Below are 27,731 nucleotides of genomic sequence, written 5' to 3'. Positions count from 1 at the left end.
ACGATTTTGTCAACAGTTGATTCACATCGCAGTTTGAGGTATGTGACTGTGTGAATGTGTATGCGTTCTTTTTGTTAGCTTCCACGTCAGACCAATACGATTTCGAACCGTGATGAATCATCCCCGTATAAGTAGACTGTGGGGTCACCTCCCGCCGGTTGCTTTAAAAACCTATTTTTTAAATGCCTCATCCAGACCGCCTTCCCGTGTACTACTAACTAACCTTCGTTCTTCTCGAGCCCGTTGTCAGTCGGTGTGGGAGGAATGTCTCTCTTCACTCCTACCGACGACGTCCTCCCATCTCCTCCGCCGCCGCATGCTACGTCGAAGAATTTTTGAAACAGTGATGGCGTGGGCTATTTTTAAACAATCCGTCCTAGAGGCGAACGAATCCCATGCCCAGTCCAGAGCGGCTAACATTATAAGAACGACGGCGCAGCCTTAGTCCTCCCCCAGAACCACCCCGTAAAACAAACCTACAAACCCCAAAAAACCTTTCTCTCCTCCCGTCTACAACACACGTCGACACACACAGACACACGCGCCACTGTTTCTCTCATTCGCTCTCATCGTGCCGTGCCGTGAAGGTAAACGCGTGCGTTATTAGCCGTTGCGACGTCTGTGTTGGTCCAGTTGGTCGGGAGCATCGCAGCCGTGCCGAAGCCAGTATACAAACGGCCGTTCTGGTTCGCTAAAAACCTAACGATCCAAACAAAACGGGGGATTGATTTGCAAAAACGGGCTAAAATAGGATATTCTTAGCAAACCAACAAAGGATTCGTCACCAATCCGTAAGCCATCTTCATTTTGTTTTGTCATTCGTGTCGTTCGAATCGTCCCTGTTGTGACATCAAGCGCTACGATTTTCGTTTAGCTAATCGGGAAGAAAAGGGAATTAATGGATTTGTTCAAGGCAAGTAGAATCATATCAACTTTTGTGCTGTTTGTTGATATGCTCCAGTTGGGACGATCCTGTCGACTTTCGGGATTCGTGTCGCTTGGCACTGGTAACGCCATCTATGGACATTCCTTTCTTTTACATATTGGGGGAGGGGGGAGTTAGATGGAAGGGATGGACATGTCACAGCTTTGGGGTCTGCGCAATCTTAGAGAACTGATTTGTTCCAATCCTTTTTTGGCTTGAAAAGTGGGGGAAGCGGAATGAAGACAAGTTGGTAATGGTAAATTAAAAAAGAAAAACGAAGAATTTGACCAAAAAAATGCAATATCCTGCCTGATGACCCAAATCTCATTTTCATGACGTCTAAACCACCTACGAATAGTTCTCTTTTTTTTTAAGGCTTGTACGAAAATAAAAAAAACACCGTTTAAAATAACATCGTTAAGCGGGGCAGACACGACCAGCTAAAGGTGTCTTCGGGGAGAGACCATAATTTCGTAGTAAATAAACTAAACTTTTTTTTTTTTTTACCTACGGGCTTTGAATGGCATTGATTGATCACTTTGTTGTTGCTTCTCGTGGTAGCTGTTTATTGTCTGCTGGTGGTGATTAAATTAAAAAGTAGATCATTTAACTTCTTGCTTATTTCGGATGCTGAGTTTTCGGTAGTCGGCAATGACGAAATTTTTAAATTTAGCAGTGAGCTACACTACAACAGCTGCTCTGATTCTTTCGGTAGGGGAAAACAAGCCAGACAGCACGGTTCACGACGAATAAACGAATGCCACCGTACCACACCCGTCAATCTGTTCATCTTTTCTTCCATTCCCGTCCGTACGAAATGAAACAAATAATTGCAATAAATTTTCATTTGTGCCAGAAGTCGAAACTAGTTTTCTGGCACTTCATTTGGCGTCCATTTGTCATAGGTTTTTGACGTATCACGTATTTGTTTCATTCCTAAAGCCAAAAATGTTTTTAACACATGTGTTTTCACAATCGATTGCTATTAGAGACAACAGGTGGCGATTGAATCGCTCAACTTCTTAACGTGATCGGGACCGAAAACATCGGTCCTTGTATGTGACGCTGGTCTTCTGGCCTCTATCTGAATAGCCCGGCGGGCGGGAGCAAAGCGGCAGCTACAGGCTTTACACCATGAGTCAACAGGGAGGAGATGTCAGTTTGGCCCGCGACAGCCAGGCCGAGCAGGTGGTCTCGTCCGTCATTAGCCAGTTACAACAGCAGCACCAACAGCAGCAACTTCAACATCAGGAAGGAGTTTGTCAACAGCAGAGCAGCAATAGCGCCGAAGACGATCAAGTCATGGTGGCAACGGAACGAGACCTGGCGGAGGACGCTCAGTGGAAGCGCATCCAGCAAAACACATTCACCCGATGGGCCAACGAGCATTTGAAAACTGTCGATAAATTCATCGGCAGTTTGGAGACGGACTTGTCAGACGGGCTCAAACTAATTGCTCTCGTCGAAGTCTTGTCCGGCAAAAAGCTGCCCAAGCACACCAAGAAGCCCACCTTCCGTTCACAAAAACTGGAGAATGTCTCGGTGGCTCTGAAATTCCTGGAACATGACGAAGGCATCCGCATCGTCAATATTGGCAAGTCCCATTTTATTCTACTTATTTATTTTTCCTCGTGTATTCGTCCCACTTTCTTTTCTCTTGACGTTTCCGGCTGGCCATCTTCATATTGTCGGTGATTTGTAACGCGTCATCGTTTATTTCGTCAATTTGCGTTCTTTTGTTACTGTTTTTCTAATCAATTCGACAAGGATCCGTACCCGATGTCACATCCACTGCCATAACGTTGAGGTAGAGAGAGAGAAAAAAAAGAGAGGAAGAGAAGTGAAACGGAACATTTCTCTGACCCTCTGGGATGTTAAAAAAAAAAAAAGAGGTGAAATCGTGACTGGGTATAACCGAGGGAAACATCTGCCAAACTTCACGCGCTCCCATCGTTTGTGTTATGTGTTATTTCAACCACGTCTTCTTCATATCCTTTTTTCTCCTTCGTATTTTATGATGATGGCAGCGTTTTTTTTTTCCTCCTCAGGTCTTTCTTGCACTAGTTACTTTATAAGGTCCCGTCAACACGTGTGTCTTGTAGAACAGCAACGACACGACTCATATTTTGTAAGGGGGTCTCAAAGAACCCTAAATTTCTCTTATCAGGATGCCTGTATATTTTTATAGTGTACCTCTTATCTAAGCTGCAATGAGGCCTATTTGGAACTGTCTGTAATTTAATTGCAGTCCGCCAATTTTACAAGTTTTCCAAGTCCGCCCTTTTTTTCGATTGCCGTTTGAAGGGTCCACGCAATACCAGTGGAATGTTGTATTGTTCAACTTTTGTGTCACCCGGTGGACTTGCGCTTGCGCATTCTGCAAGGGGGAAAAAACTGGATGGTATTTGAATGGAAGCAACAACAAAAAAAACCCAGACCCAGAAGAAAGAAAAAAAAGAAAGAAACTTTGGATGTTTAGAAAAACGGGAGGGATTTTGTAGTAGACGCCCAGCGTTATCATTGAATAGATCATCACCATCGTTTCCCGATCGAGTGTTGTAATGGCAGCTTCTGAGAGAGCTAAAGGGAGTCTCTGAACCAACTGTCGACCATATCGGAGAAGGGAGAAAAAAAAAATCTAAGGCCCCTAAAAAAATGCTTGCGTGATTTCTGACTAGACACCGTCTACTGAATTTGGCATCGTTCTTCTCTTACCATCACCAGTTTTTCCAGTCATGTATGCCCGTGATTGGACCTCACTAGATGGTTGAAATGGACCGTATCATCCTGGCGTATCAATTTGTTTCTCTATTTATTTTATTTTTTTATTCCATCACGATCGTCCGACTGCTAGGAGCGCAAGAAGACACACTATAAAATGCGCCTGTAACAAAAGCTCGTCAGGAAATAAAACACACGCCGTTGAATATCAACAACAACCAAAATAAAAAATCAAGAAAAAAAAAGGGAAAGTTTCTGTTTCGGACTAACAGACACAGAGGAAAGCCTCTAGCCACTGTTGGTACCGTTCCAAGAGCCTTTGGTAAAGAAGAAGAAGAAGAAAAAAGGGTCAGTTGACGCATCGATGGTAACATTGCAATGTCAATCTGCGGGATTTTCTTAAATTGCCTTGCGTTCTGTTGATGTGTGAAAAAACTTCCCGTATGGCATCGTCAAACCTTCGAGATTGTCAAACATCCATTTATGTCCTATAACGACGGTCTGCAGCGCTGGCTGGGTTTAATGCATTTCTCTGTTTTTGTTTTCGATTTTTTGTTTTCGAGTGGGCGTTCGATGGTGCCATTGAATTATTGCCCGAAGAGAGATTCCTAATCCTTCCTTCTTTTCGTTCTTTCAAAATTCTCCTTCGTTTCTTCTTCCACTTCTTTTAGCCCTCAGTTTGCGTACAGTGGGCGGAGTTTAACAAAGAGAAAAGAGCTGCGTGAGTCGCTTGCTGTTGGCCATATATGGTCTCTCTCTCGTGATGTTTCTCTTTTTCTCCTTCTTTTTGGTTTTCTTTCCTTTTTCTATATCTTGCTCGTCTACTTTGTTATGGCAGCGAGGAAGGGAGGCTGTCTTTAGCTGCCCTGGCCGGCATGTAACCTACTTTAAGGCGCTCATACACCTTTCGTTTGCGTGTCCCGTTATGCACGCAACGTCAGTTCTTAACATTGCCCCGCTCGTAATAATAATACCAGAAAGATGCTCAGTAGCCGTATAATTCGGAATGCATCTCTGCATCTGGACGAGACAAAAGATTTAAACGATGGAGCCCGCAGTCCAAATAAACAAAAGACGTGAAATAGCCCCAGTTTTGAGCTTTGATTATGACATTGTGGTTTTTGAGGTAAAGAAGAAAAATTATTATCACCGTATAATAAAACCACAAATTCCTACGACGTGGATTGCGGCGAAACAGAAAGAGGTCGATTACAATCTCGCGCTGCGTTCTCATGTAATTTCAACTTCTGTGCTTTACAATAAAAAAATTAAAAAAAATCAATTGGAAGGAAAAGAAAATTTTCTTTCGTTTCTTTTCTTGTTAAACAGTAAAATATGATGACAAATGGCTCGTAATAGATTGAATGTAATTTCGGACAACCCATGCCCGTCTTGCGTGGGCTTCCATTATGGTCGTGTGATCACATCCCAGACAGGCCCTGCTGGTCCATGATTATTTACATTTGGTAGTACCACAAAATGCGAAGGAAACATTTTTATTTTGCGTTTGGTGGTTTTGCTTGTTGGTTTTTTTTTTTCTTTTCTTTTCTTGGTTTCTTCTTTTACATAGTATCCATTCAATTGTACAATTCGTTTCATTGTTATACTGGTAATATGCAGGTCGAGACTATTTACAAGGGAGGGTTATCTCATTTCCTTCTTTTGTTTTGTTTACGAATTTATTGGTATCTGCCTTCTTTTTTTTTTTTTTATTCCAGCCTCCCATTGAAATTGCTGCAAATTTATTTCTTTCGCATTTTGAGTGGTTGGGGATGTGGCCGCACGATTGACTCTATTCCAGATTATTCAAATCGCTTATGAGAGAGACACTGTTTAGCGCAAGATTAGAAACTTTCTCTGCTGTTTCTCAAACGATGGCGCCGAAACGATTGCCTTTTTATCTATATATATATATACACATTCTTTTTCGCAACGAATCTTCGAGTCACGCCGGTATTTTCCTTCTCCTTTTTATCCTGCGTAGCTCGTTTGCTGTTTTTTTTTTTTGGGAAGGGAAAAAAGAAAAATCACACCATCAGTTGATTTCGTAATTTACATGGAACACACCACCACACGAACCACTAGTATGGTCACACAGACGAGCCCAGGTGTATTATTTGTCCGTAAACGAAATATAAGACTCTGTAGAATTATACACGAAAACGGACGCCGAGTGGTAATCGTTTTTTACCAACTTCATCTCAGATGGCGCGTTGCTATAATAAAATATGGAACCCAGTCGCCGGTCACGTTCGCTTTAGTACAGTCTACCCTTTTTTAGTTTCTGTTTCCTGCTAGACGAGTTCACTGGAAAATCGGCGAGTTTCGATGCGTTTCTCCACGTTTTTGGATTAGAAGCGGGCGGGTGTTGGCCCGGGCCAAAATGTTTCAAGTGGGCCATCAGCAAGCCCGTCACGATCAGCACTGTTGATGGTCTGCTTATCGAAGAGTATTGCTCGTAATTTTTTTAGTAGCATTTGGAAGAGTAGCCAGAAAAATAACAAATTACAGTCAAATAGAAAAACGTTACTTCGTGGCTTGTTTTTTTGCTGACTTGTGTTTCCATCGCCTTTTAAGGTCAAGAGATTCTTTTTCCCAACCGACCTTATTCGATCTTTCTCTGCCAGGCACATATGTGTGCTGGTAGACGACGTCACCTGCGACTTGTTTCTTTTTCTATTATTCATTTTTTTTCTTTCTTCGTCTCCGCGTTTCTTGGTATTTTTTCTTTTACTCTTCCAATCGTTGCCGAATGAAGAAACCCAAACGTCGCCCGGCTTCGTTGATAGACCAGCGGAAAAAAAAACAGCCAGACGCGCAATCCTCCCTCCACTGACGCTAACTTGATCTATTGGTTGGGTGAAGATTATTATAATGGTGCGGATGAGAGAATTGCCCTAAAAGGAGTGGCTTATTCGTTCATTCAAACATGGACAGGAAAAAGGGTGAAAGTGTTGCGGGTTAAGCAAGAAACGGGCCGCTTAGGCAACGGTCCACCTTTCCACGACAGTTTAGAATAAATGGACCGAGGTCACAGGCCGTGGATTCAATCCTTTGCCGTCAATGGACCATTCAACTCCATACCTGTATTGAAAATAACAATAAAAATGGCCAAAAACTTCTACAGTAAAAGAAAACAACAATCGGACAATGGCAAAATGGTTTTCCTCTTTTGGATTTTTGGGTTTTGTTTACAAATTCGTCGCTTTGGAATACGTAATCTAAAAATTTCACTTGACCATATTCAGATTGAGTCCTCCGCAATTATTCTTTCGATGTATGCAGGCGAACCAAAAAAGAAATATTCCAATTTAGATAACACGATTAAAAAATACCGGTCTATTAATTTTGTTGTTGTTGTTGTTGTCTTCTCTTGATTTGTTGTGCGCTGCGAGAAACATCTTCCGGCTTTTCAGATTGAAATATGTACGCGTGGTCCCGCCCGAACCTTCGACCATCCTCTGGCCGCATACATAACACCATCGAATCTGTCTACGATTCGAACGCTATACTTTTCGCCCACTCTTCATTCCTTTATTTGGAAGTCGATGGGAAACTACCCACTTGACTAGTTGTTCACCGTGTTTTTGTTATTGCGCAACGGTCCGCATTTTTGTTTTTTTGGCTGGTCCAACATGTCACGCTGATAATCTTTTTTTAAAACTGCGTTTATACTGTACCACTCGGTAAACGTCAAGACAGGGCCACCCCTCTAGCAGTGTATAGTTTTCGTAACCTTAGATTGGAAGAGATCGACGCCTTTTTTTTCCCATTCTTGATTTTTTTTTAAATTCTTACTAAGCCCAGCCGACGGGATGGGTCGTCATCCCGTCATCGCACAGGGAGAGAAAATTTTCTTTCAGCTCCCGAGAAGAGGGGGAAACAAAACCATATTAGGTAATAGAGTACCCTCTATGGCAAGGCCGTCTAACCGACAGACTGACGTCAAAGAAAGAAAAAAAGGTCCAGCTTTCGCCTTGTATGGCTATACCCGGTGATAGTTAAGAGGTGACCCACTGCGTTTGGAAACTGCCTGCCTTTTTCTTACCTTTCTTTCTTTCCTTGTCCGGAGGACAGCGACACGCATTGGATTTATTCGTAGAGATGGGTTTGAAGAAAACCAATGATTCCTACTTAGATTATGCATAGTGTACGTCTATCACCTTTTCCCTATAGGTCTTCGTCATCGCAAGGGCAAGATGTAGTTCTTCAGATATGTAGATGGTCCCCCCCCCCACCCTTTTTTTGCTTTGGTTCCAGAATGGGAATCCCAAAGATAGTTCTATATATCTCGTTATGGGCATGTCGGACGTATCCAAAAAAAAAAAAATAAATAAATGGCTTTGATTTGGATGAGTGTGATGCGACATGCTTATTCGTTTTTCGGTTATGTATAGTAGAATATAGGTGACATGTGGTTATGTAATGCCATTTTCTCTCGTGTTATTCAGATTCCAGTGACATTGTCGATTGCAAATTAAAATTGATCCTTGGCCTAATATGGACTCTCATCTTGCATTATTCTATCTCGATGCCGATGTGGGAAGGCGATGATGGCAGTCGAGATGGTAAAGGACCTACGCCCAAACAACGGTACGAATAAAAACCAGTCCCATCAACCGGGTTATATTTTGTCTTTTCCACGTATACTGCTAGCATTAATATGATCTCACGAAAGCATAATCATGTGACTCTGTCATTAACCTAATAATTTATGATGTATTTATGCCAACAATTCCACTGGGCAGACTGATGGGATGGATTCAGAGCAAGATTCCCGATATGCCCATTACCAACTTCACCAACGATTGGAACGATGGCCGCGCTATCGGCGCCCTAGTTGACGGCGTCGCTCCCGGTACTATAATTATCTCATTCTTTTTTTCCCTTTAAATCTTTTGCGTGTTTACTTTGTTTTTATAGCCACTCATCTTTTTTCTTTTTTTTTTTTGCGTATGATAACAGGTTTGTGTCCCGACTGGAACGATTGGGATCCTAAAGATGCCTTGCAGAATGCCACGGAAGCCATGGGTTTGGCTGACGATTGGCTGAAGATCCCTCAGGTGAGTTAGACGACTTTTGTCTTGACTTTCATCCGTCCTTCATAACCAACATGGCGTTTCTCTGTATAAAATTACAGTTGGTCAAACCTGAGGAGATGGTCAACCCTAATGTGGACGAACTCTCCATGATGACTTACCTGTCGCAGTACCCCAACGCCAAACTGCAACCCAACGCCCCGCTGCGTCCCAAAGCCAATCCCAACAGGTAAATCACGTGCTCTTGTGCCTTGAGTGACTTAAACTTGGAAACGCGATCCATTTTGGATCTTTTCCTTTCCATTGATGTTAAAATTGATGATCTTTTTCTTTCTTTTTCTCCTTTTTTTTTGCGATATTTTGCCACGTCGCGTTCGCTACGCACGTCATGCACACAAATGTAAACACGAAACCAATTTATAAAACAATGCGAAAATACGTGGGTTTTGCGTGAGCACAGGCCGGCTCCTCCCAGGTACCTACCATGATTTCGTCTGCCATTCTCACTGTTGCCTCGTGAAATCACATGAAATCATCTTGTGTCATCGGCATGTAGAAACCGCTGATAGTCCGCGTCCTGTCCAATCTCAAACCGAAAACCAAAAACAAACCAAAAACCACAAACAACATATCGCGATTTGTTTCACTTAAAAAGAAAGACACATTAAAGCGCATCCAACAAAAACAAAAAACATTTTAAAGCTAATACATTTTAAATGCTCATCACCACTCATTTTTAAAGCAGTTTCGATTGCGACTGATAGTCATAGATGTCATACCTCGGCTTTATTGACCGCATGTATCTGTTTTCGTCGCAGATGACTACATGTTTCTATTTGATTGGAATTGTCGAATAATTCAAATTTTTTATTTGGGCGTGGCGATCAATAGAGTCCGTGCTTACGGTCCTGGAGTTGAACCGACCGGCCCCGTTGTCGGAGCACCAGCCAATTTTACCGTCGAAACGTTTTCGGCCGGTAAGGGCAACGTTGAAGTGTTGGTGGAAGATCCTCGCGGTCAAAAGATCCCAGTAAGATTGATTCCAATTTCAATTCGAGTTCAATCCAATTTGATGTGTCACCATTTTTTCCAGGCTGAAGTCAAGTTCAACAACGATCGCAATTTGTCATACGCTTGCTCATACAAGCCGCTAATGGAGGGCGTTTACCGCGTCGTCGTAAGTTCAGAGAAATATCAAAGAATTCGTCAGTTTTTTTGGTTTTTTTTTAAATAACAAGTCATGTCATTAGGTTAAATACAACGGTCTTGATATTCCGAAATCGCCGTTTGAAGTGAAAGTTGAGGGTCATGCTGGTGACGCATCCAAAGTGACTGCATCCGGACCCGGCTTAGAACCCGAAGGAGTCATTGTCAACCGGCCAACATATTTCGATATCTTCACTAAAGATGCCGGAAAAGGCGTACCCGAAGTGATCGTCCTTGATGCGGCTGGCCAGCGTAACACAGTGCCCGTCAAGTTGCGTCAAATCAGCCCGGAAGTGTGGCGCTGCGAATACGTAGCCAATAGCGTGGGAGTCCATTCGATTAATGTTTTTTTCGCTGGACAGCCGATCCCCAAAAGCCCTTTCGGTGTCCGCGTTTCGCCCGTCTCGGATGCTCGCAAAGTTCGCGCTTCCGGTCGCGGTATTCAACCGAACGGCGTCCGCGTTCGCGACGTGGCCGACTTCCGCGTACACACTGAAGGCGCCGGAGAGGGCCAGCTAGACATTCGTGTCATCGGTCCAGGCGGATCTAATGAACCCGTCAAATTGCGCAAAATCGACGAGCACACAACTGAGGCCGTTTATCATCCGGTCAAAGAGGGCCGTCATGTCGTCATGGTATCTTATGGCGGGCAAGAAATTCCAAAGTCGCCCTTTGAAGTCAACGTCGGCCCTTACAAGGAAACGGATATTGTCGTCTATGGTCCTGGATTGTATGGCGGCGTCGTCGATCATCCAGCCTTGTTCACTGTCGAAACCAACGGCAACAATGGCGCTCTTGGTACTTGATTTTCTTCCTCCTCCTCGCTCACTCAACTGCATCAATTTGCATTTTGAGGTATCAAGTGCGCGTATACATTGATTCTTATTATTTCAATTTCAGGTTTCAGCATTGAAGGCCCATCGCAAGCCAAAATTGAATGCCACGATAATGGCGATGGTTCAGCGGACGTTCGTTACTATCCCGTGGCTCCCGGTGAATATGCCGTTCACATTCTGTGCGACAACGAGGACATCCCCAAATCGCCTTACATGGCCAACATTCTACCAAAGTCCAACTACTATCCTGATAAGGTACTATAAACATTACTTCGTTTTGTAAATAGTTTTTCTTTCTTTTGATACGTTGACTAATCTCGTATTCCTTTTCTTAAGAAAAAAAAAATGGTGTTTTGAAAAAATGCGTTGCGTCATTAAATGTTTTTCCCAGTCGTTTGCCATGTGACGATGTTTAGATGGCTCGACGTATAATGTTACGCTGCGCCAAGTGTGTAATCATCCGTTTCGAATGTTATCGACATAATTTCGTTTTTTTTTTTTTAATTTTGCAATTGTCTCAAGTAACATCCTGTCATAATCATTGGGATAAAATTGACGGGAAATCACGGAGAGTCGCACGCTATCATCGTAACCGAAAATGGATGTAATCAGTTTCCGTTTCTTGTTGTCTAGGTTGAATGCTTCGGTCCCGGTCTGGAAAAGACGGGCGTTTTGACCGGCAAACTGGCTCCGTTCACCGTGGATACGCGCAAATCTGGTGACACTTCAGTGCCCGTCAATGTTAGCGTGATGGACGTCGATTACCATCCGGTTCCCGTCAATAAAGTCGAGAAAGCTAAAGGATTGTACGAATGCAATTACGTACCCGAAAGAGGAGTCAAACACACCGTTCAGGTCAATCAAGGTGGCGTGGCCGTTAAGAACAGTCCGTTCCGCGTCTACGTCTCGGCGCCCACCGATTCCAGCAAAGTCCAGGTGTTTGGCCCTGGTGTTGAGAAGGGAGTTAAATCCAACACGCCAACCCATTTCAATGTCGACGCTCGTGATGCTGGACCAGGTCTGCTCGGATGTTGTCTACCTTATCTAAATGAATTCGATAATAGCTGGACACATTTTTTTTTGTAGGTGATTTGAATGTGAACATCACCAATGATAAGGGTCAACCAGTACCCGTCCAGGTGGACGATAATGGTGATGGAACCTATTCCGTTGCCTACACGCCATCGGCACCCGGCCCGATTAAAGTGAACGTCTTGTACGCTGGAAAACTGATCCCTAGATCACCGATTGCCGTACAAGTCCAGCCTCACGTTGATGTATCTAAAGTGAAAATCGACGGACTCGAGCCAAGTAAGTTTCTGCTGTTTGTTTTTAAAAAACTATTCATTTTGCCGGGTGGGGATGGATGTCAAAAGAGCCCGTCAGATGCCAATATATTGCACACACAACACACACACAAAAAAAGAGGTAGAAGATGATGCGTGCCTGTACAGTTGCTCCCGTCAACAGCCCGCAGCAGTTCAGGGTCATTGATTTGGCCGCCGATGGATACCTGGCTGACGTCGCTGTGGCCATTACGTCGCCTTCGGGAGGAAGAGTCAAGTCTCGCATTACACCGATTCGTGATTCATCGCTACCGGGCTACTGGATTGAGTACACTCCATCCGAGTTGGGCGACCACCTTGTCGACATCCTGTACGGAGGCGAGCTCGTATTAAATCGAGGCGGATTACCCCATCGCGTCCGCTGCGTTCTTCCTCCCGCAGCCGCCGCCGATATCGTGCGCGCTTACGGACCGGGACTTTCAGGCGGAATGGCCGGTCGGGCAGCTGAATTTGTCGTTGATACTCGTGGCGCCGGCCCAGGAGGATTAGGTGTAACAGTTGAAGGTCCATCGGAAGCGGCTATTCAATGTCGGGACAATGGCGACGGCACCATGTTCCGTAGCTTATCTTCCGTGCACCAGCGGTGACTATCACGTCAACATCAGTTTCAATAATCAACTCATCAACGGGTCGCCGTTCATCGCCCGTGTCATTGACAACCCCGTCTCCAAGGTCCGCACCTACGGAAGCGGAATCCAGCGCGACAACGGTAGGGGACGCCCTAACCGCGTGCATCTTGTGATCATCCAGCAAGCATCTTGAAATTCTTCTGCACTCAAAATGATCGCGAGAAAGAATCAAGGGGGAAAGAAAATCCCCGTTGTTTTAGTCCCCCCCCCCCACCACACCCATCACTTTCATTTTTCATGTGATTATCTCGAAATTCAATGCAACCAGTTTTTATTCCACTCCATCGAATTGATTTGAGCCTCGTATGTGTCCTGTGTATAGCCTTTTTGTTTTCGACTGGATCTTATTCTTTAAATGGATCCCGTCGTGTATATTGTGACTCTTTTTTTTTTTTTTTGAATATGTTGTTGATCGATAGCCGAAGCATGTTTCCAATCAGACGTCATGACAAAACCTTCAAAGAATTATTTTTCTACTTTGGGATTTGTCTTGTCGTTCGTTGTTTTTATTTGATGCATGAATTGCGTGCAGTCTCCGGTTTTTTCCGTTGTTGTTGTTTTTAGATTCCCCTCCTTTTTTTTTTACACTTTTTTTGTAAACCCTTATCTATCTTTGGAAATCAATGACAATGTTTTCGTTGGCATTTGCTAATCATTCGATTCTGTTTTGATTTGCAGCCGTTTTCTTGGATTCACCAACCGAGTTCACTGTGGATTCGCGTGCTGTTCCCAAGAAGCCTGGCGATGGACCTGGCAAAGTCACGTGCCTGGTACACAATCCATCAGGTTCTTTCTCCGAGCCGGTCATCACCAGTCAGCCGGATGGCCAGAATCGCGTTGCCTACACTCCCTTTGAAGAAGGTAAAATGAAACATTTGCCTAATCATTGCCTAAATTAAATTAATGAACTAATAAATTTAAATTCAATGTCATAAAAGGACCCCACAAAATCGATGTCATGTACGATGGTGTCCCAGTTCCCGGATCGCCGTTCACTGTCAACGCTCGCCGCGGATGCGATCCCAGTAAAGTTAAAGCGTTCGGCCCAGGTTTGGAACGCGGTGTGGTCAACGAGCCCAACATCTTCACCATCGAAACGAAAGGTGCCGGATCGGGAGGATTGGGTCTGGCCATTGAAGGTCCTTCTGAGGCTAAAATGACATGCCGTGATAATCGCGATGGATCGTGCACCGTCGAATACATACCCACAGAGGCCGGTGACTACGACATTAGCATCAAATTCGCGGATCAGTTCATTCCCGGCTCACCGTTCAAGGTATGCATACCCGTCAACGGGGCCATTTTCAATTAGCGTTGCTCATTTGCATGGCAAGTGATGTCAACACACGCCCATCATTACGCCTAGTTTTTAAGGTGCGTTACGTTCTGCGCCATAATCGAGTGAGAAGTGTAGGAAATTCAAAGCTCACGACGAAAACCAGAACACACAAAAAAAAATGGGGGAAGAAAATTGCGTGGTGTTATTGCCAACACGTTCGTTGAGTGATGGAGGCTCATTAAAAAAGGCCAATTGCCAGGGCAGGGTCGGAACGTCGAAGCTGCCAACATATTTATGAATGTACAGTAAAGGTTTTGGAAAATAATAACTCTGAATAACTGTAGTCTGACAGTTGAAAATTCAAATGGGATTTTTAAAGTTTCTACTTTGGTTGAATATTAGGGTTTTGGTTTCTAGCAAAAAAATTTCACTTCTGAACACGTTTCTCTACTTTTCTGACGTCGCCTTTCGTGGAAATGAGAATTTCTCCTATGAACAATCTTTCGTCAAGTCTCTTTCAGTACCTCTCATCCAACAGCTACTATCGAGTATACATTATTGTGTTGTCGAGGAACGTCTGAAACGTAGTTACACGTGTCGAGAGGGAGGCAGGGCCAATTTTAGAACGCAGCGGAAAGCAGGAAAGGCTGATTCACTTGGGCAAACCAGTTTCCAGGGGAAAAAAAATTAAGGTCTTTGGCATCGTTTCGTAGCTATGTCCACTGAACCTTTTCTGATTCAATTTCATTGGAGACAATGACAGATTGACTTTATTCGTATACATTTTAAGGGAGTACGCTATAAATATCTTCATTCTCACTTTATTTTCTTGCGATTTTACGATGAAGGATGACTCTTGTAACCGAATCGAATCATTTGATTTTTGTTCCGGACTTGTAATTCGAAACAAAAAATCCTCGTCCTTTTTCCGCTTCCTTTGCCAACAATTTCAGGAAGAAGATGGTGGTGTTGTTGGCAGAGTTACTCAAACGATGTGTTTGAGATTACAGATTGACATCTTTCCATAATTCTACGAACTCGGAATCCAAAAACTTTGCGTCTTACTCTCTTGGTTATTTTTTTCCGTTCCATGCAGGTACCGGTTGATCGCTACGTCGATGCTAATTCCGTCCGGGCTTACGGCCCAGGCCTGGAACCGAACAATTGCCGTGCAAACATCCCTCAACGTTTCAAAATCGACGCCACCAAGTCCGGCAAGGCTCCTTTGGCCGTCGATATCCGTTCAGATCGAGGACCGTTGGCTCAGAAACCGGAAATTATCGATCACGGTGATGGAACTTATGATGTTACCTACATGCCACCGCCCGAGAACTCGACTTGCAAAGTCCGTGTCACCTACGGTGGCAAAGATATCCCCAAGAGGTGTGTGTACGGAGATGTTTCAATCAGGGTTACGTCATTCATAACGCCTTTTACATTTATTCCATATTCCTTAAGTCCGTTCGAAATGAAAGTCCGGCCAACTGTTGAGCCCAAAAACGTCAAAGTTACCGGTCCAGGTGTGTCCAGCAAGGGCATTCCGGCTTCAATTCCGGCCGATTTCGTCGTTGATACGACTGAAGCTGGTTATGGGGATCTACAAGTTCAAGTCTTGGTGAGTCCATCTGTCTCTTGTTTGTTATGGTCCCGTGATCTAACGGCTGCGGTTCTATTTTTACTTTGAAACAAAAACAAAAAACAAAAAAAGGGCCCAGATGGATATCCGCGCAAAGTCAAGGTATCCGACAACGGAGATGGTACGTTCAAGGCCACCTACACGCCCGATGATCTTGGCCAATACAAGGTGAACGTCAAGTATGGCGGCAAGGAGGTTCCACACGCTCCGTTTAATGTCCAGGCCCATCCTACTGGAAGGGTGAGTACTCGTTTGTAGGGGAAAAAAATGATACACGAGGATAAATGAATATCGTGATTGATAGGCGGAAAGCTGCAAGATCACTGAGGGTATACAACAAACGTTATCAATTGGCGAAGAATATTGCATTTCTGTCAACGCCAAGAATGCTGGCAATGGTGCTGTTACTTGTCGCATCCGCGGGACATCCGGCAGGTAATAACTGGAACATATGAACTTTTTTCTGCCTGCGTGACGGCGATAATTGTAACTCGTTTTTTTTCTTTATGTGTGCATAATTAACTACAGTGATATGGACATTGATATTGACGATAATGGCGATGGCACATTCAGCGTTTACTACACTGTCAAAGACGCTGGGGAGTACACACTGAGCATCAAATTTGGCGGCAATCCCGTTCCGGATGGTGTCTACAACTTCACTGTAAGTCCGACATTTTGGAATGATTCTTTTCTTTATTTCAACTGTCATTGGGAACGGGACGAAAGAAAACGAACAAACCAAAACAAAAGGTATTTCGTTAGCGTCGTTGAAATGTTTTCCTGGAACTAGTCGTTGGCTTGCCATTTCACCTCCTTCACCTTCCACCTTCTAGAGACAATACTTTCTTAACATTGGTTTTTTTGTTGTTGAGGAGTTATTCGCGTGCTGAATTTTATAAGTAGGACTTGTGACAGGTGCTCAGAGTATTGCGGTCTATTTATAGATGAGCTCGTAACAACGAGCGAGATTACATCTACAACACATGCCTCTCTAACGTGTCAGTGTCAGGCAGATTTGATTTTGTCCCCATTTTTTTTACAACCTCAAACAGATATGAGGTGCTATTCGTGTTCTTTACCGTCTAATTTTTTTTTATCGGACGATGCACGAATCTTTGAGTCAAAGTCACGAACGCCCGTAGTTGAAAGAGAACGTGACTGAAAGTTGTATGCACAAGACGAGATGCTTCAAACATAGCGTAAATCTCGGGGGTTTTTCTTTAACACTGAGTTGACGTGATTTGGAAACGAGAAAAATTCGGTTTAGTCTTTCTGATTATTACATCTTTCCTATGCGGCCATGTATAAGTTGGGAATACGCAATAGGTTGGAGAGGGACCAAAATTCAATTTAGACTTGCTTGTTACGTGCGTCCCAATTGCGGTTTCTTCTATCTCTCTTTTTTTTTTGCCTTCTTCTCAAGAAATATTTATTCTATACATGCGCGTGCGATTTGTTTGTCTCTTGTGGTCCCATTAGGAAGGCCGGTAAATGGCGACAAAAATCTCGAGTTCCATTGGCGGGTGTTTCACCACGCAAAGCCACACTCCATTAAAGTATATACACAAACACGCACACAAGGAAGCTCTTAACGTCAGCCGGCTATTTTCGTTTTTAGCTCCCTGCAGCTCTCTATCCGGCACTAGTGGCCATAAAACACATTTTTTCTTTTTCCCTTTTTCGTTTCAATAAACATAGGGTGGCAAAAAAAGAAAAAAGAAAGGAAGCCAAATAAAATTTACGCGTAAGTCCTTTTGCCAGCGCAATTGTACACTGCCAATAATTCCCGGCGCCTTCTTCGCCAATAACAGGCAAATTTAGTGCGCACGCACCAGTTGTTGTTGTGACCGTATTCAACTTCCACGTCTGTCTATTTTTACGCTGCTTTCCGTGATTGGAAAGCCGTGTATTTCTGTTGCAAGCTATTGTGATTCCAGTCCTGTGAGACTATTAGAATCAGAAAATAAAAAAATCCGCTACGTCCAGTCGTCCAGAAAACTAAGTCAAAATGAACGATTTTCATTTGAATATTGATGGAATTGTTTGACACTTTTACTGGTTTAACTAAATTAGAGAACATTTGTAACTGTTTTTTTTTTTAAACAAGTCGTGCTGGCTCGAGAGAGCGATCCATTTGGCTCAGTTGGCGGACCTCATCCGCTTTGGCGGTGGTAAAATGAAGTATTCCTCCGCCCTCGATCGACACGCACGTTAGTTCGTTTGCCGTGTCACGCTATCCAGCCTACAAAACTAAGTCTGTATAGTATAGCGATTTCTTGCCAAATGTATACGGAAACTGGCCCTCCTGGTCGCGCGCTTGCAATAAATTTAGGTTTTCCAAACGGCGAGATGGAAATGAGCAATAACATGTAATATATGTATCTCAATAATAACCGCGCTAAATCGCACTTTCCCTTCGTCGGACGGAAACTGCTTCAGTTGCTGTTGACTTCGTTATATCCCCCATGCTCTTTGGCGACCCGGAGCCTTGCAACCGTAGAGAAGTTCAGGAACTGTTTGGACAAGTGCTCGTAAATCCGTCGGATTCTTGTTGCTCCACGCCATTGACCAGCTAGGACGCAACAACCGTTCCCTTCTTCAATACTCACGCTATTCTCTTCTTGGTGTTGGACCAGTTTATTTGTAGACCGACCTTTATCTCTCAGCCGTGACCGTTTGTTCTTTTATTGCCCTAAAAGAATCCTCTCCCTTTTTGTTACTGTTACGGCATTAGTTGGCCGATGCTAAAGACGGAGATTGCCGTTGCCTTTTCTTATGTATGTTTCATTTGGCTTGGGACGAAATCCCCTAAATAGGAACAAAATAGATTCGGCCGCACGTAGTTTGTTCAATAGATATTAGTTAATAGCTCAGCAATCGTTGGAAATTCCTCGAGGCGTTTTGTTTTTTGGTTTAGCTGTCAAATGATATTTACACCATAAGCCGACCGTGATTTCTTGCGGGCGATCCGGGGAGCTATTCTAAAACAGCCCGGCTTGATTTACCGACCATCCGGAATGCTTCCTACCGTATTCCCATGTTGCCCAGTGTTGACAACTGGGCGGTTTGAAAAGAAGATTGATTCGGATAGGTTTTATTTTGTTTTTTGTTTTTTTGTTTTTCAAAATGGTTTAAATGCAGCGTTTTGCATGCTCTTCTTTCAATTTCTAGAAATCATGATTCATCTCTTTAAATTTTCACGCTTCGTGGGCAAGAGCACAAATTTAGCGCATCGGTTGAAACAATGGGAACTTTGAAAAACAAGAGACCGACATGAGAATAGAAAGGGATAGTCATCATGTTTTATTACTTTTTGTGTCTTGTTGATGGCTCTCCACTGTGTCGAATCGGTGGAAGTGGCAACAAGCGAGAGCGAACTCGACGGTCACGGCTGCCTTGCTCAGACCAAGTTGTCTTGACAGATCTTGGCAAAGTACGGCCAGCTGTTTCCGCAGCACGCCACTTTTAAAACAGTGAAGAACCACGACGTTCCTCGGCCGCCCCTTCTGCGTTCGGTAACAGTAGACTTCGTCTGCCACCAGCAACTCTATCTCTGTCTTCTGCTTCTTCGTCTCGAGAACCTTATCTAACACTACACGATTACAGTCAGATATGATACATTTTTTGGTTCCCTTAGTCTCTTTCCAGAGATTCTTCGTGAGCTCCGAATACTTTCATCGGCACCATTCTTGTCTTGTTTTTTTATGGTTGCTTTGATGACCCAAAGGAAAATAGTTGTAAGTTGATATTAATAGACAAGCAGAGGGGGGTCTTCAATTTTCTTCCTTTTTCGTCTGATATCCTCGATGAGGACGAACCAGCTGATTCCGTCTGTCCGTCCGTTTCCGGGGTAGAAATTATACGTAATATTCGCCTCGCATATATCGATCGTAAATGTACAGTATATATAGTAGCATTGTGATAGTGTGTTGGAAGAAGGATTGGGAGCTCAGAACGGCAAGCGAAAAATGCTATCACCACCGTTGCTTTTTTATGCATATGGGTTGCGCAGAGGCGTACGCGCAGGAGTCGCAGGACTTTTTACAATATGGCTGTGTACATCGGAGCGGACACAAAAATCTGGGGATGTGGGAAAAAAATAGAAAAAAAGGAAGAGAAAAAGAGGAGGGCATTTGGGTCAAAATGAAAGGATCCTCGTAGCTCACCGAGGACTTTCGATCCTCCCACTCACGTATCCTTGTCGGCGACTCATCCGCAGCTGCTAAGGCCAGTCGTCCGTCGGTGTTAGACACGGTCGAGGCCATCACTCGCTAAGCGACACTCTTCCACAGCTGCCGCTGCTGTGTTAAGTGACTCTTCACGCAAACTCAACCTTAAAACGTTTGTTCGATTCAATCGAATAGAGGAACCATTATTTACAATTCGATTTCATCCCATAGTGGGTCAAGGATCAAACCGTCCCGCTACCTTACACTATAATACGATCAGGTAAGAAAACTGTGCGTTGCGTGTTTAGCTTATTTGCATCTATGATAACGTATAAATAGAAAAATAGAATAGGCAGTGCATGTAAAGAGAAAACGTTGCTTCGTCATCGGCGACTATTCGTGCTTCCCCTTAAATGGAAAGGTGCGCGCTTCCCACCTTTTAATAGCAACAGCTACAGCCCGTTGTTACGTTTTGAACGAAAGGGAGGCGTTTTCCCTATTTGCATCTTTCTCTTTTTGACTTGTAATGCATCAATTTGATGGTGCGGAACAATTAAGAAAGGAAAAAAAATAATAATAAAAGGGAGTACGACCTACAGTCATAAATTCGAATTTGGTTATGCGTTGGGGCGGAGTACATTAGAACGGCAGAATTCAATACCATTTCGGCTTGAAAACTTGTTTTTATTTCCACTGTATATACCGATCCATCAGCCAACGCCCCATCATCTGGCGAACTCCTTTGGTATTCCAAATACCAGAAAGGTGTCACTGGAAGTGCAACAATGACGAATATCTACTTTGTCATAATGCCGTGCATGCCCATCGCTCAAACAGAGACCTGATTAATCGTAAGGATTAAAATGAGGCCTGGTTATCTTTTGTTTTCCCCCTTTTCTTTATCTGAAGCGTATGCCAAAAGAAGATGGATCTTTATCAACCAGTAGCCAGGGGCATTTTTTTATGTTGTTGTTTTTTCACGCTGTATATATATACAGTGAGCTTAATGTTTCCCTCCTCTTTCGATGGTCCCCTCTTTTTTGCTCCATCACCATTCCGGCCGTTGATCGATCGAGTGGCGTCGTCAACGTCGAAAGACCCAAAATAAAATAAAATGGAAGGCAAAGATCGTGGGAGAAATAAAGGCCTCTTGCCTGCTGCTGCATAGCTTTTACAAGGAAAACTGATTGCTTTGACGAACAGTATCAAAACAAACAGTGTCTATTCTAGACTGAAAATACACAGATAGGAGACCGCCGAAAAACTGGCAAACGATAGAGGACGCCAAACTATTCAAGGTCGATTCGTAGCGAAGAATTCCTGCGCTATTGTAACATACTCACACCATTTGACAGGACGCCTACCCAAAATAAATAACAAAGTGGAATTGATATGGAAGAATTTACGAATAAACACGCAACTCCATTTCTCGGAAATAATCAGACCATTATCAGGTTGGGGCTGCGCAATGCTGAGATAAAAGAAAGTGGTGCAAGATAAAAATGCGTGTAATGCCTTTTCTTTTCCGGTCAGGAATTCACAGAGTTTATGGCAGACTATGAATCCCGGAAGAGGACGTTAAAAGTAACCATTGTATTGGTAGCAATGTGGAATGGAGAAGGAATCCACTTTGACCTATTGGTTCATCTTCACTTTGATGGAAAAACTAGGATGCGGTTATACTTCTTCTTTATATGGAGTGTTTACATCACCTCTGTATCTCTTAACGTTGTTGTGACGGTCTTATTCGTCAGTTGAAAGCTGCAACACGAGAATTGTGTTCGCGGTCCTTATAAAGACATGCAAAACAGTTGGGGTGGAGGTCGTTCGGTTGCTATTTTACAGCCTTTTCAAACTCTTTCTCTTTTCTTTTTCTCAGTTGTTTGTACCGACGGTCTCGCAAACCCGTCGTTTTTGTTTGCGCTGATAGGCAAAGAGATTCAGTGGCCAGGTGCACATTCCCCAAGTGGCGTTTAGGCCGGCTGGTTTTGTTTCGAACTACTCTCCTCATTTTTGCTCGTTAAGTGTGTGTGTCGTTATCTTAAATGGCGTCAGCCAGAGTGGCGTCGCCAAAATCGAGTTATTTGAACAGCCCGTCTAAAAATCGTGTAACATCGTCACCGACGTCGCGACGGACTGCCACTCCAACTCCGTCGGCGGCCACTTCTCCCGCAACTGCAGGACGTCGTGTCAATTCATCCCCTCGTTCACCCGTTCGTCAATCAAATGCCATTATTTACCGACGGTGTCTTTTGTTTTTGCTAAACGCTGAAACTTCGCCCACATTCCCGTTTTGCGAAGAGACTTACCAGGCCCGCTCACGCATCCGCTGGCCGCCATGGCCTCACAGACTCGATTCCGGTCACGCCAAGGTATACGGATAACGTGTAGCCACATATACAGGAAGATTTGTTTTTCTTTAATAATAACTTAATTGAGGACGGAATGGAAATCAACATTTTCGAGTTGATTTTATGGCTCGATTTGGAGCGCAGAAGGATGATTGGGCGTTGCGAAAGAGACTACTATATCATCGGGCGTGCCCAACATCTTGTGTCTCTCTCCTTTCTGGATCTGTTATCTCTTTTTTTCTTCTTACGGTTCATTTTTTTTTTCTTCTCTTGTGCATGACGTGACCCTTACGAAGTCAACCACCGTAACAAATACGACACAGCAGCCCCGTCCCAGTTTTTTCTGTAGCCATACAAGGCATCCGCCCGAACACACACGAAGGCACAAGCTGACTGCATACGGCTGTTTCATTGTTTGTTTTTGTCGTGTTTTCCCTTTTTTTTTTCTTTCTTGCCCGTCATCTGAGTTGACGCACACACTGCCGAGTATGGTGTCCACCCTATTCCCTTCATCTTCAAGGCCTCACCTCCATACATTTAGAGATCAAAAACTGAGATAGGCCCAAGAGCGAAAGATAAGTCGAGACAAGGCCACCCGGTTTTCATTGGGATTTTTTAGAGCCCTGAAAATTCCTAATCGCTTAAAACAATTATGTTGTTCTATTTCACGGACCTTGTGCACTTGCTATACTCAGTCATCTCTTGACTTCTTGATTACTGTTGACAAGTGCATTAAAGTTAGGCCTTTGTTAAGCCGTTTTCCCCTCGTGCACCTCAATGCCACACCTGGACAAGGATGTGATATCGTAACATAGACGCGTAAAGATATAAACTGTACATATTAACACTATAGCTCTATGGTGATAAGATAAAGAGGAAAAATAAGACGCACGCAGTACGCTTTGTTTATGGTTGTTTTCCTGATGTTGCAATGTTATTGTTTTTGACGAAAGAAAAGGACTCATTTGACTTTGTTATTTTGAGTTGAATCTAATTGTCTCATTAAATTATGCTTTCAACAGGCTCAATCCGGAGACGAACCGGTCAAGAGAAGCCCAAGCAATTCACAATATCGACCGGTCGAGCTACATAATATCCCCTTGCCAACCACCGGCGGCCAAGTAACAGGTATACTCAATCAAAAATAACTGTTAATCTTAAAAGCAAAGATTATTCTCTAACTGATTGACACGTATAGGTGAAGTTAAAATGCCAAGCGGTAAAGTTGACAAAGCTTTGATTAAGGATAACCGTGATGGTACGGTTAGCATCCAGTACGAACCCCATGAAGAGGGTCTACACGAGTTGCACATCCACTACAACTCGGAGCACGTTCAAGGTTTGCATAATCTCATCCCCTTTTCATTGATTGTTTGAGATTGTGTAACATTTTAACGTTAAATTAAAGGATCGCCATTCAAGTTTTTCGTGGATTCATTGCAAAGCGGCTTGGTAACTGCCTACGGTTCCGGTTTGACTCACGGTGTTTGCGGTGAGGCCTGCAACTTTACCATTTCGACCAAGAATGCCGGCTCTGGTGGTCTCTCACTGGCCGTTGAAGGTCCCAGCAAAGCGGACATTGGTTGCACCGACAACAAGGATGGAACCGTGTCCGTCTCTTACTTGCCGCTAGCTCCCGGTGAATACAAAGTATCGGTCAAATACGCCGACAAACACATCACCGGAAGCCCATTCACTTCCAAAATCACCGGTGAAGGCCGTAAACGTAACCAGATTTCGGTTGGTTCCAACAGCGAAGTACCGCTGCCCGCTGCTGGCCGAGTAGCCGATGCGGAACTCCGAGCTTTGAACGCTTCCATCCAAGCGCCTTCAGGACTTGAAGAGCCTTGCTTCTTGAAAATGCTTCCCAACGGAAATCTTGGTATTTCATTCACCCCACGTGAGATCGGTGACCATTACGTCTCCGTCAAGAAGCTGGGCAAACAGATCCAGGGTTCGCCATTCAAGATCAAAGTGGGCGAACGCGAGGTTGGTGATGCCAAGAAAGTCTTGGTCAGCGGAAAAGCTCTGCTCGAAGGCAAAACCCACACGGACAACACTTTCAATGTTGACACCCGCAAGGCCGGCTATGGTGGTCTGTCACTGTCCATCGAAGGCCCAAGCAAGGCTGAAATTAAATGCAAAGATAATGAGAACGGCACCCTGGACATCTCTTATCGCCCCACTGAGCCTGGCTATTACATCATGAATCTTAAATTCGCCGACCATCACGTCGATGGCTCGCCGTTTACCATGAAGGTCACCGGTGAAGGATCCAACACCCAGACCGAACGTATCAAACGTGAGAGGACTGCTGTGCCTCAGACGGAGGTGGGCAGCAAATGCAGATTGGCTTTCAAGATTCCGGGCGTTTCGACCATGGATTTGTCTGCTTGTGTCACTTCACCATCCGGCGTTACGGAAGGAGCTGACATCGGCGAGACTGAAGACGGAAGCTATGGAGTTTCTTTCGTTCCCACCATGTTGGGCGTGCACAGTAAGTCATATTGGCCTTCATTCATCACACATACGTATTGGCATCTTATTTTTAATTAAACTTATACCATCTTTTCTTTACTAGCCGTGTCCGTTAAGTATAACGACGTTCACATCCCCGGCTCTCCGTTCCAGTTCACTGTAGGACCGCTCCGTGATGGTGGATCCCACAGGGTCCATGCTGGTGGTCCAGGTCTGGAACGTGGTGAGCAAGGACAGCCATGCGAGTTCAATGTCTGGACCCGTGAGGCTGGAGCCGGATCGCTCGCCATTTCGGTGGAAGGACCCAGCAAAGCTCAGATTGACTTCAAAGATCGTAAAGATGGCTCGTGCTACGTTGTCTACAACGTCTCCGAACCAGGTAATTCCGAACGTCATTTACATCCCACCTGGGTCCGTCTTCCGTTCTGAATGAGGTCATCGACGTAGTTATTGAGGAGGGGGTTGAAATGTTATGACAGGTGACTCACCCTGCACAGTATCTAAAGCGAATCCGGGCTTCAGCTCGGCAACAGACGACATATATGGAGCCAAGCGTTCTATACACTGTGGCTTTTTTAGACGTTTTCTTTCGTGAGCCATAATTAGATACTGTCCGTCGCTCCAGCGAGTCCAGGTGCAAAACTTGGGCCATTTTTCTCATTGGTTTTTGAAAACGAGCGAAGAGAGTCAAAATCTAAACAGTGAGCTGCAATCTGATTGGCCACATCAGTCGTGGCCTCTGCTTCAAACGAACCAGTTACTGTGTGATACTTCGTGACGAAGAGTGAGCGTTTATTATTTACCACAAATCATGTCAGTGTTTCGTCATTGCACCACTCACCAGCTGTACATTCAACAAGACGATATACCAAGGGAAAATGATGGTCAAACCTCCCCCTTATTTTTACAAATTTGCCATGGACCTTTGTGGTTTTAGTCTTCTAAATTACATCGCTTCCCCTTTTTCCAGGTGAATATCGTGTTGGTGTGAAGTTCAACGATAAGCACATCCCCGATTCGCCGTTCCGCGTTTACATCAGCCCGGAACAGGGTGACGCACACAAAATTGAAATCGGACAGTTCCCTGATTCCGGTTGTGCCCCCAACAAACCGCAAGCCTTCATTGTCCGCAAGAACGGCGCTAAGGGAGAATTCGACGCTAAGGTAACTAAAAAAATTGTCCCTTGTATCTCTAATTGAATAATGAGCAATAAGAATTACATTTTAAATTGCCATTAGGTGGTTTCCCCATCCGGAAGCGAAGACGATTGCTTCATCTCGGCCATCGACACTGACATCTACTCTGTACGTTTCTTGCCGCGCGATAACGGCGTCCACTACGTTCACGTTAAATTCAACGGCGTCCATATCCCTGGCTCTCCGTTTCCCCTTAAAGTCGGAAAAGAAGATGCCGATCCGGCTGCTGTGCACGCTGCTGGTCCTGGACTCATTAAGTCACTGACTGGTACGTCACTGAAAATGTAGCGTTACGAAAAATTAAAAAAAAACTAATTTTTTCTGCTTCATTCAACGCAGGTCATAAGACCGACTTTATCGTCAACACTTGCAGCGCCGGTTGCGGTACATTAGCAGTTACCATCGACGGTCCGTCAAAGGCCTCCATGGATTGCACCGATGTTGAAGAAGGCTACAAAGTCCGCTACACCCCATTGGTACCAGGCGATTACTTTATCGCCGTCAAGTACAACGGTTTCCATATTGTTGGTTCGCCATTCCGAGTACCCTGCACAGGCGAACTATTGGCTTCGAAGGGCGTTACAGAAACATCTTCGGTTATGGTGGAAACGGTGACCAAAGTGTCCAAGAAATCCGCTCAAGCGGCATTGCCCGTCTTCAAGTCTGACGCCTCCAAAGTCACCAGCAAGGGCATGGGTCTCAAGAAGGCCTACATGAACAAACAGAACACGTTCAGCATTTCAGCTTCTGACGCCGGTAATTCTTTCGTTCGTTTACCAGTCGGTTAGCATAAAATACTATAATCAAAATTCATTCTTGAATAGGTGCCAACTTGCTCTTCGTGGCTGTTTACGGACCCAAAGGCCCATGCGAGGAAGTCTTTGTTAAACACTTGGGCCACAACAGCTACCAAGTTACTTACGCCGTCCGCGACCGAGGTGACTACGTCATCATCGTCAAGTGGGGAGAAGATCATATTCCCGGATCGCCTTTCAAAGTCGAAGTGTAGGAAGAGTTTTTAAAAAGCACATTGAATTTGAATTGGTTTGCTGAGAAATTTCCCGAAATTCGAAAAATCATTTCTAAGTAGATTTCGCCCAAGAAAAAGCACAAAAAAAAAAAAATTGTTGAAAAAAAAAAATTAAATTACTCCTCTCCTTTCCCCAATCCTCCTTTATCGCCAACTCACCTGCTGATTAGACGAGCAAGAATACAGGAACGACTGGCTATAGACACTGCCAAATAGCACACAAAACAGAGGTGGAAAACGAGGGACTTTATTGAGCCCGTCACCATCGTGAGCATAACAGATGAAAAAAAAACAAAAGCAAAATAATAAGTGATTGAAGACGCGTGAATATTTACTGTCTAACGAACACATCCGGACTAAATCCTTGCCAGCCTTTTGAGTGCCCTATCTATATCCATGAAAAGCCCACTCTCTCTCTCTCTCTCTCTCTCTTCAATAGCTTGACCATTGTAGTGCTTCTCAACTCCAGTTCGGAGTCTTAGAGCATGGTAGCGAAAACTCTCTGAAACGATTTTGTTTCTTGTTTTTCAAAGATTAGTCTTGTATGAAAACTGCCTTGAATTACGACTTTGTCATCTCTCTTTTTCCTTTTTGTTTATTGTTTTCTTTTTCAACGGTGTTTTGGGAAAAAAGGGGAGCTATCGCTATCATGATAACACCCGTTTTTCCGTTTCAGACTCTTATTTTCGGTTGTCAATCTTCTTTATTTACTTATCTTGACACCTTTGATTATTTGCTTTTTTGCTTTTGATAGAACTCACCTCTTTTTTTGGCTCTCTCCCTCCTCGTCTTTATATCTATCTAGCCCTCGCCCTTTTTATTGTATGAGAATATAAATAAAATACATTCACGGTTTGAAAAATGTGTCAGACCGCATCGGCCAGAA

The 27,731-nt window shown here is 44.0% G+C and overlaps 1 protein-coding gene across 3 annotated transcripts; it reads left to right on the top strand.

Moving 5' to 3' along the window:
- The first annotated feature begins 19 nt into the window (after positions 1 to 19).
- LOC116928080 (filamin-A) lies at positions 20 to 27,731 on the top strand. Of its 3 annotated transcripts, none has more exons than XM_045178812.1 (28): positions 20 to 38; positions 1,915 to 2,519; positions 8,098 to 8,239; positions 8,395 to 8,504; positions 8,612 to 8,709; positions 8,787 to 8,914; positions 9,146 to 9,160; positions 9,577 to 9,715; positions 9,779 to 9,862; positions 9,936 to 10,689; positions 10,792 to 10,982; positions 11,361 to 11,745; positions 11,814 to 12,038; positions 13,381 to 13,563; positions 13,641 to 13,978; positions 15,078 to 15,364; positions 15,440 to 15,596; positions 15,690 to 15,857; positions 15,922 to 16,052; positions 16,146 to 16,281; positions 23,163 to 23,268; positions 23,339 to 23,479; positions 23,549 to 24,637; positions 24,722 to 24,997; positions 25,589 to 25,782; positions 25,858 to 26,083; positions 26,155 to 26,571; positions 26,640 to 27,731. In XM_045178812.1, the coding sequence occupies exons 2-28, from the start codon at positions 2,060 to 2,062 to the stop codon at positions 26,822 to 26,824; spliced, it is 6,765 nt and encodes a 2,254-aa protein (XP_045034747.1). In that variant the 5' UTR covers positions 20 to 38; positions 1,915 to 2,059; the 3' UTR covers positions 26,825 to 27,731. The 3 variants fall into 3 exon arrangements, with proteins under 3 accessions (XP_045034747.1, XP_045034741.1, XP_045034750.1); XM_045178806.1 differs by lacking the exon at positions 20 to 38 and adding an exon at positions 526 to 791; XM_045178815.1 differs by lacking the exons at positions 20 to 38; positions 9,146 to 9,160 and adding an exon at positions 527 to 791.

The sequence above is a fragment of the Daphnia magna genome, linkage group LG1 (assembly GCF_020631705.1).
Source record: "Daphnia magna isolate NIES linkage group LG1, ASM2063170v1.1, whole genome shotgun sequence".
NCBI classification, from domain to species: Eukaryota; Metazoa; Arthropoda; class Branchiopoda; order Diplostraca; family Daphniidae; genus Daphnia; species Daphnia magna.
The sequence above is the reverse complement of the archived record's forward strand: the minus strand, read 5'-3'. Positions and strand labels throughout refer to the sequence as shown.